This window comes from Panthera tigris, chromosome D3, assembly GCF_018350195.1.
Source record: "Panthera tigris isolate Pti1 chromosome D3, P.tigris_Pti1_mat1.1, whole genome shotgun sequence".
NCBI lineage: Eukaryota > Metazoa > Chordata > Mammalia > Carnivora > Felidae > Panthera > Panthera tigris.
Genome location: NC_056671.1, coordinates 56873241 through 56883236, shown reverse-complemented (window position 1 = coordinate 56883236; position 9996 = coordinate 56873241). Strand labels below are relative to the sequence as shown.

General features: G+C 47.9%; 1 protein-coding gene across 1 annotated transcript; it reads right to left on the bottom strand.

Annotated features, from left to right (window-relative positions):
* Positions 1–300: 300 nt before the first annotated feature.
* Positions 301–5773, bottom strand: LOC102972871 (60S ribosomal protein L7a-like). Its single transcript, XM_042961573.1, is given in 7 exon segments — positions 301–441; positions 928–994; positions 3826–3908; positions 4808–4879; positions 4881–5034; positions 5245–5626; positions 5629–5773. Coding segments are annotated over 7 exon segments (1044 nt in total).
* Between the last annotated feature and the right edge of the window lie 4223 nt (positions 5774–9996).

Sequence of the window (9996 nt, the reverse complement as noted above, 5' to 3'; positions counted from 1 at the left end):
AGACAGTGCACGAGCGGGGAAGGGGCAGAGAGAGAGAGAGTGAGACACAGAAGCCAAAGCAGGCTCCGAGCTGAAAGCACAGAGAACCAACGTGGTGCTTGAACTCACAAACTGCGAGATCATGACCTGAACTGAAGTTAGACACCTAACCCACTGAGCCCCCCAGGCACCCCAAGTAATCTTGGCCATGTCTGAACCCTGACTCGGATGTCCCGAGAGCTTGTCCTCTGCTGAGTGAGGCCAGGGTGCCTGCATCTCACCAGGGCTTGGAGTGAAGTACAAACCTTGGTGGCTCTGTCCTCAGTGAGGAAAACCAGGCCAAGGTTCCCTGAGGTTTTCTTCGTAACAGGAAAGAGGCTGTGTATTCCAGGTGTTGTTGCTGTCGTTCCGGTAATTAGGGTCAACTGCTGAACACCTTTCCCTACTTGCCTTCACCTCTACCTAAAAAGGCAGGAATGAAGAAATCAAAAAGACCGTATGTTGAATCCACTGTGTCTTTGGTGATGGTACAAGACAGCCTAGTGAACCAGGACTGATCCTTGCTCTGGGAAACATTGCTATCCGCCCACACCAATGAATGTGAATCCCCACCCGACTGGAGCCAACGGTGGAGGTGTGTGCGGGTGGCCGTAGGGGTGCCAAGGAGGACAGAGGGAAGATAGGTCGGGGCCGGAGAACCAGACCAGCTAGAGGGCTCACCCTCAAGGGAGTGGTTAGCCATTCAAACTACAAGGTTCCAAAGATTGTGGGTAGCTCTGGAGGGATCTGGCAGGGACATGAACTGAGTCTACGTGGAAGTTCCTGTTCTTGGGGCTCAGCCTGCTGATCAGGGCCTGGAGGCAGAGGCCCCATCATGTGAATGTTGTAAAGACTGGGATTTCTAGAGAGACCCTCAGGTAGGGTCTGGGAGAACAAGTTCAAACTTACCACAAGCTTCTTTAGCAAAAAGTCTGGAAGATAACTCAAGGGCTCTGGAAGACATCCCCAGCTCCACCTGCCAGGGATTAAACTGGGAATGTGGGAATACCGGTCCCTGAACCCTGGCTGGGCCCAGCAGCCTCCAGAATTGCTTTCACTTAATTGCAGTCTCAAGGTCGGACCATCACCCTGATGTGGATGAGGACATTCCCTATGTGACACAGTCTTTGCTTTATGGGCACCCTCAGGAGAAATGTGACCTACTTGAAGAACTGGCACTTCTCAGCATGAGACTTATTTTTATCTTAAGGACACTGTGAACCAAGGAAGCTTCTCTCAGTGCTGGAAGTTTCTTAAAGTCAGGTGAGAATATTAAACCTGTTTATAGGGCTTTAAAGTAAGCATTTTCATATTTACTAATTCCTGGCTCCATTCTATCTATATTTTTATCCTTGCTTCATTCCTTCCTTTTGACCTGCTTTTTGCTTAAGTTGCCCTCTTGTATTTTATGCATCCTTTTATTCCCCTTCCAGGGGTGTGCTAGAGCCTTTGAGGTTGTTAAACACTCTATTCAGGAATTTTATGAGCCCCTGGTTAAACAGTTGAGGGCTTGAAATCAACCATGGTGGGAGTATTTACACCACAGACATAGGCAGACACTACAAAATCGTTTCTTTTTTTCTTACAGAAAACTAGTTTACCAGCATATCACTGTCTCTCTCTTATCTAGAAAAGGTAGAGTCTTAATAAATATGTTTTTAAAAGTACTAGTTCTAAAAGTATTATGAAATAGCTATGTTATTTAAATATTATGTGTGTGTGTGTGTGTATGTGTGTGTGTGTGTGTGTGTGTGTGTGTTTTAAGTAAACTCTACCCCTAATGTGGGGCTGGAGCTCACAACCCCAAATCAAGAGTCATATGCCCTATGGTCTAAGCCAGTGAGGCACCCATTATATGTGTTTTTATTTTTTATTTTTATTTTTCAAAGTTTTTATTGTATTTATTCTGAAGAAAGAAGAAGGGAGTGCATGTGCGTGCGTGCACACACACACACACACACACACATGCAGGGGGGCAGAGAAAGAGAGAGAGAGAGAGAGAGGAGAGAGAGAGAGAATTCCAAGCAGGCTCCAAACTGTCATGCTATCAGCGCAGAGCCCAATAAGAGCCCAACGCAGGGCTCAGACTCACCAATGCGAGATCATGACCTGAGCTGAAATCAACAGTCAGCTGCTTAACTAACTGGACCACCCAGGTGCCCGCCCCCCTCCCCCCTTAAATCTTAGGAACAGTGGCCCTGTTTTGGGGTCCAAAAATGTTTCAAGTATAAATAAATTTATGAGATTGCTTTTTATTGACGGCAAGGGAGAAATGGGATTCATCCAAAATGTGCCTTCTAGTCAACTTGGCTATCATGCAGCTGTTCTAAAAAGGAGGATCTTTATGTATGTGGATGTGCTGAAAGCTGTTTACGTTTCTGTTTATCACATTTTAAGTTATACCCTGGTGGAGCTAAGATTTTGGTAAATCTAGCAGTATTAGAAGCAAGTTGATATCCCATTCAAAGTGTGATGGTTGCTAAGGGACCATTCAATGCAAATTAGAAGTAATAATAGCTCTGGTTTAAAAGGGCAGAGAATTAGGACAGGGAGGGGAAAATGACTCCCTACAGAAGACGAGAGTTTTGCGGTGACAAATGTGGATGCCTGACACACAACACTTTCTGCTCTGTCCTGTGATAGAGAGGCAAGGAGGAATGGGGACAGCACAGGGACAAGGATAGCTACAGTGACTCCTGGCAGGGGCTTCCCTTGGAATAAGCGCAAATAGCTACAGAAAGCATGTTTGTTATCCAGAGTTGGCAGCTCAGCAATTGCAAACTTCGGCAATAGCACGAAAGAGAAGAGGAAAAAAAAATCTCTGGCAGTAAAATTGTAACTCCTGGGCCACAAACAACCACACCAAAGGCTGCTGGAAAGTGCCCCAAACCTGAAGATCCCCCAAAGGCATTGCAATGAGCAGGTTCATTGACCGTGGAAGAGCTAGCAAAGACTGCGCTTTTACTGCCAGGCGCAGGCCTGCACTAAAAGACTCTTCCCTCCTATTAACCCATTCAGCGCCCACAATGGACAAAGAAACTGATGCACAGATGGGTGAAGTCCCTGCCTGAGATGCTCCGTGAATAAGAGGAGGAGCCAGGATTTGAGTCTGTGCTCTCAACTGCCCAGATGGAACAAAGAAGGATGTGGATGGTGGTGGTCTGAGATGGCAGTGTGCAGGGCATGGTGAAGAGTGAGGACGTGAGGAGCCTGAGAACAGTAAACGAGAGAGGCCAATGGCAGATCGAGGGGTGGGGCTGAGATGGCACAGTTCAGGAGGTCTATAGCCAGAACCAGAGGGAGACAAAACCTACCTCCCAAACCTAGACAATCTGCTATCCCCTGGCCAAATAGCACCACATCCTGAGGCCATCTGTGAGCCCTCGTGCTGTTAAAGGCCGCCAGAAGTGTGGCCTTTGAGGTTTGGGGGCAGTTAATGAAAGGGCCAGCCAAGACTTACTGTCTTCCCTTTAGTAGTTCGGTGTTGAAAGAGAGAGCCCAGGCAGTTTCTAGAGGGGACCATGCTGAGCTAGCTGCATGTCGGGAGTAGTGACCTATAATCCACGGGGTGGACTGTCATCACACAGGGGACCCTGCTGGGCAAGACATTGGGACAGAGATTCAAAGCTCCTGAGATAGTCAGGAGCAAACCCAAAACTGAGCTGAACCTTAAGGGAGAACATGGGAATCTCCATGTAATTGGAACGGAGTGAGCACCACAAAGTGGTCGGATGAGCACAGCCTTGCTTCCTCCTCGTGAACGCCATCTATTTATCCCTGAAGACCACTACCCTTATCAAAGAGTACCGGACACCATGCTCTTTCTGATGCCGGCAGGCCAGGTCCAAGGACCCAGAGGGGGTCACAGGACCAGCCAGGAGGGTCCTTAGCTTCACAAAGAATGGAAATCAAACATGAGCCAGCAGGAAGTGAGAGCAGAGTTTATGGAAGATATGGAGCAGATACAGATGGGGCTTCAGGGAGATTCAGGAAAGGAGCTTGAGTCTTGTACTTTGTTCAGGGTCTTGGGTTTTTACTGAGGATGGTGCCTGGTGTACATGTCCTCTCGGGCACGTTCTAACCTCTAACCGGTTAGAACAAAGACAGGGGCCCATGTGTCATTCCCTGGAGTCAGGGTGCCTTGGCGTGGAGACGTCTAGCTCCGGTGGTCTGGAATATTCCTATGATAACATTGGTCATTCTCACCTGGTCCTTCCTTCGATGTTATCTATCCTAGAGAAATCATTAACTCCTCATCCCACTTACAAGGAGGACATACACTATTTACGTTGCAAGGCATGTGTAAAGTTGGGGGGGTGGTGCAGGTCGTAGCAAGAAAAGGAGCAAAAGGCAGATATTTATGGAGTCCTTCAGTTTCTCTGCGTCATTACTAGCTGAGAAAATCTTTGTGGATTACTGGTCAAGTAATTATAGATTAAACCACCACACAAACACGCCAGGGGCTAGACCTTGTTTTGTTTGAGGAGCTCTTGCAGCTCGTTTTAGACAGAGCCCTGACTTCTGCCGAGTGACCCTAGTGTTTCCAGCAGCACTGAAGATAGGCTCTGGCTCTGGAGGAAGTGAGCTGGAGGTCACTGGCCTCCCCTCTGAGCCACCTCCTCCTACAGGACCCAGGTCTTCACAGAAAAGTTTGCTCCCTCTGTTTATTTTATTTTTGTAACTTACTTATTTTTAAAGATTTTTTTTGAAAGAGAACTTTTTATTATTTTTATGTACAGAAAATTCAACAGCATCCACTTAGCCCAGTTGGGTGGCCAGTTCTTTTTGCCTTTTCCAGCTTGGCAATGCGAGCCACTGACTTAGGACCCAGGACGTTGTCTCTCTGGTGGCTGGTGGTGGTAGATCTCATCATATTTGTCACTGTAATTGGTTCTGATGGCTTCCACCAGTTTAGCCAGAATTCCTTTGTCTTCCAAGTTAATCTGTGTGACAACGGTGCAGGGCTTCCTGTGGACCAGAGGCCCCAGCCTGGCCTTCCCCTTGATGATGCCACAGGGAACCGCCACCATTTTTTTTTAATGTTTCTTTATTTTTGAGAGATAGAGCACCAGCAGGGGAGGAGCAGAGAGAGGGCGGGACAGAGGATCCAAAATGGGCTCCACACTGACAGTGGTGAGCCTGACGCAGGGCTCAAACTCACAGTTCGTGAGACCATGACCTGAGCTGAAGTCAGATGCTCAACTGACTGAGCCACCCAGCTGCCCCAAGGGAACCTCCATCTTACAACACAGGGCAGGCAGGAAGACAACCAGTTCAATGGGATCCACATCATATACAATCATTACCAGCTGAGCCTTTGTATTTCCCACCAAGGTGGTGACAGTATTGACTCCAGCTTGAAGGACAGGCAGCCTTTTAGTGGGGACATCCCCTTTGCTGGCAGCTTTCATCTCAGCCCGGGCCAACGATCTCTGCTTCTCTCGCTTTGTCTCTGGTCTGTATCTGTGGGCCAGCTTAAGCAGTTGAGTAGCTGTTTGGTGGTCCAAAGCCTGGGTGAACTGGTTAATTACGGGAGGCACTTTTCGACATTTATAGAGAATAGTCCTTTGCCACTGCAGCCCATGGCATTTGACAAAGCTGATGAGGCCCTTTTGGGCTGGATGTCCTGTCTGATGCCAAAATTCTTGGGCCTTCTCTCAGACAGGGAAGTGACCAGCTTCTTGGCCTCTTGCTTCTTCACAACAGCAGAGGCCAGGGCCACCTTCTTCCCCTTGGTCTTCTTTCCTTTCAGCATCTTGGATGGCTAGAGGAGAGAGAAAAGAAAAGAGAATTGTAGGTAATATCAAGATTATGTATTTATTTATTTACTTACTTATTTATTGTTAATTTTTTAACATTTATTTTTGAGAGAGACAGAGAGAACATGAGCAGGGGAGAGGCAGAGAGAGAGGGAGACACAGAAACCAAAGCAGGCTCCAGGCTCTGAGCTGTCAGCATGGAGTCTGACGCAGGGCTTGAACCCACCAACAGTGAGATCATGACCTGAGCTGAAGTCTGGCACTTAAATGACTGAGCCACCAGGTGCCCCTGTTTTTTTATTAAAAAAATTTTTTTAGGTTTATTTATTTATTTTGAGAGAGAGAAAGAGAGCATGCAAGCAGGGAAGGGGCAAAGAGAGAGGGAGAGAGAGAATCCCAAGCAGGATCCACGCTATCCACACAGAACCCAATGCAGGGCTCCATCCCACAAACCATGAGATCATAACCTGAGCCAAAATCAGGAGTTGATCGCTTAACTGACTGAGCCACCCAGGTGCCCTAAGATTTTCTTTTTAAGTAATCTCTACACCCAGCATAGGTCTCAAACTTACAACCCCGAGTTCAAGAGTCGTATGTGCCACTGACTGAGCCTGCCAGATGCCCCCTCTCTCTTTTTAAAAAAAGTTTTAGGAGATAGAATTTATATACCATAAAATTCACCTGTTAAAGTGTCCAATTCAATGGTTTTCAGTATGTTTAAAGAGTTGTACATACATGACACAATCCAATTATAGGACATTTCCATCACCCCAAAAAAGAAATCTCTTCCCCATTTGTATTCACACCCCATTCTTACCCCCAGGACGAGGCAACCACTAACCTACTTTCTGTCTGAACAGTTTTATATGCTGATAGTATAATATGTTGTGCAAGCACAGCATCTGCCCCACACCTGGGGTGAGGCAAAACAGACAGGTTGACCATTTTTGTGTGAGCCAATATTCAGTCCCACAAACTAAAAAATTTGGTAACTTGACCAAGTTAATGTGTTACAAAAATGCAATTACCTATTGCTTACCACCTTAGAATATATTCTGTGATAGACCAGTTCAGAATGATTGGCTGACTTGAAGGTCCAAGCTTTTAGATTGCCAGCTGACTGTAGAGCTGCTCTTGAGAAAGTAGGGCAAGTGTCTAGGTTTTTTGGGTTGTTTTCCATTTTATTTTCCTCTGAAATTCCATGTCACTGATGTAACGTGTACCCTTGGGTTCTCCTCAGAATATGAGCTGCTCTTACAAAGCAGCCTTCATGAGGAAATTGGGTCCCATGCTAGACTCAGAACATCACACATGTATTTGAATCTTGCCTGTTGTATCAGATGGCTGAGTGTGGATGGCTCCCTCGCCTTTCTCTGGTAGACCCTTTGCTCCTATGGATTTTCCTCCACTGGACCATCTGGATTCACCCTTGTTGTAATTTCTTGCATTTACAAAAACCCTCTCTTTGACCTGGTTTCCCCTTTGGAGACTGCCCATCATCCCTGATTCTCTTTTCAGAAACTTCTATGATGGAATTGTCTAAGGTAGCTGTCCCTACCTTGTCTTTGGTTCTCCCTAGAATTCACTCTGGGCAGGGCTTTGTACCTGCCACTCCACCAAAACCACCCACAGTGTTGCTGCCAGTGACTCCATGTGGCCAACCCAACAGTTGACCCTCAGCCTCTCGTAGCTTATCGGTTGCATTTACACATTGACTGTTCTTACCTTCCTGAGACACTTTCTTCTCCCGGCCTCTAGAGCAGCAATGTCTTTCTTTTCTTTTCTTTCTTTTTTTTTTTTTGGCAATGGGGGGGGGGGTGAGGCAGAGGGAGAGAGGGGAAGAGAGAGACTGAGAGAGAGAGAGAGAGAGAGAAAGAGAAAGAGAATCTCAAGCAGGCTCCATGCTCAGCACAGAGTCTGTCACAGGGCTTGATCCCATGACCCTGGGATCACAAAATCAAGAGCCAAAATCAAGAGTCAGATCCTCAGCCGACCGAGCCACCCAGGCACCCCTAGAGCAGCACTGCCTCTTGCTCTTCTGTCTTACTGCTCCTTTATCCAGTCTGCCATGCCGGCCACTGCTCATCATTCTCGAACGTGTCTAAATGCTGGGGAGCCCCACTTCTTGCTTCTCCACCTCGTCTCTCCTCTGCCTGCGACACCCTCCATGTGATTTCATACAGGCTACTGGGTACATTAAATACTATCTCTGCTGACTTCCAGATTTGCATCTCCAACCCATCCCATCCTAAAACTATGGGAATTCAAGAGAATTGCTCATGGAGACGCTGGAAATGAGGGTCAGAGTTAAAAAGGGAGATGTGGCAACAGAAGCAGAGGTCAAAGTTATGCAGCCATGAGCCAAGGAATAAAGGTCACTTCTAGACCCTGAAAGAGTAGGGAAACAAATTTGCCCCTATAACCTCCAGAGGGAACACATTTCTGCCAACACCTTGTTTTTTAGCCCTATAAGACTTGTATCGAAATTCTGACTTCCAGAACTGAAAGATAGTAAATCTGTGTTGTTTTATGTCATTGAGTTTATGATATTTTGTTAATGTCAGCAACAGGAAGTTAATCCAGGGGGTAAAGCTGACGTTAAGGTGCCCATCTCCTGACTCCTGTGCTGATGGCCTTCCTTCCATAGCTCTGACCTGCTGATGAAGCACAGTGATTCCTTGAGCAGGTTGAAAAGCTCCAGGCCCTGGCATGAGCCCTGTGCTGTCACAGAGGTGTGGTAGGTGATGGAAGGTGGAGAGCCTCATTCCAAAAGGTAGGGCTAGCTCAGGTGTGATTCAGACAAGGACAGTTGCCAGAGTTTTGAGACCTAGAATCCAGGGTGGTCAGTGCTTAAGAGTTAGGGAGGCCACTTAGTGCTCTCTGCCTAAGTGCTAATGGGACCTTGGACTTGGGATCAGGAGGCCTACTGGAGTGGAACAGTGGGACCTCAGCCACTGAACAGCACTCCTGGCTTGGAACCAGAGCAGAGACAAGTGGTGTGCATGGGTGGGGAGGGCCGGACCTTCAGGCATGCATGAGAACGCCATGGTGGTCACTGGTGTTAAAGGCATAGCGAATGAGACTGGGGGATAAAGTGCTGAGCCTAGGCCACTCAGCTCGGGGCTGGTGGGGAGGCTGGGTGACCAAGTCACCCCTCCAAATGTAACCACTTTAAGGACTGAGGTGGGATTGGTAAGTTTGGAGGGAGAGGACATCAATGAAGGCAGCTTCCAGAAGCTGAAGAAGGTGGGAGCAGTTGAGATGATATGGAGGCTAAGGTTTCCCACCATTCTAGTAGACAATTTAATAGAGTCACAACAATTTGGAGGTGATGCAAAGTCCTACTAGCACCGGACTATAGCTGTAATATAAGGTTGCATTTCCTTTTAAATGCCCAAATTCTAATAGCTCAGTGGCACTTAATCTTGGTTTGATACTGGAATGAACAGGGGAGCTTTGAAAAATTCTAGGGCCTGGTGCACCCCCAACAGGGGTCCTATCCCTGGCTTGACATGTGGGGAGGCAGTCTGGGCACTAGGATTTGAGGAAGCCCTTCAGGGCCACTGTGAGTGTAAATTCCTCCAGCTTACTGTATGTAAATTGCATCTCTCCAAGTATCCCACAGCTGTGCCCAAGGATTCCCCAGATATATGCTCACTGGGGCTTAGGGCAGGGCCCCTCCATGGTCTCCAGCACAGCCTCTTGGCTGTGCTGTGCCACTGCCTCCTCTTCTGGAAACCTCTGGCCTCAAGAGAGGCTGCTCTCCCTACAGTTACAGGCTCCAAGTAGAAGACAGGCCCTCTTGTGAGTCCCCACAGGGCAGCTGAGGTGGGGCAGTGCACCCCAGGCCTTCCTGAGGCTCCAGGTAGTAAAGGGGAAGCACACCAGAGAGCAGCTGACAAGCCCTAAAGATAAGGTGGCTCATGGGGCCCGCAGAGCCAGGCCTGTCCTCAGGGACACTCACAGGACCACTCACTGCCAGGCATGCTCTGGACATCACCACCACTCAGAGAGCAGATCCCGCTGCCCCAGGTGGCTGTCCCCTTCTCTCTCCCAGTATTAAGGCCTGGTCTGAGCCCCACTTCCAGCCCCAGGACGACTGGCAGTGAGAAGGTCCATTCTCGAAAGGGAAAACCTGCCCTCCCCCTTATGGCTTCCAAAGGCATTAGAATATAAATGTACAATGTTCACCCTTTCAGGGGAACTGTCTGAGCAGCCC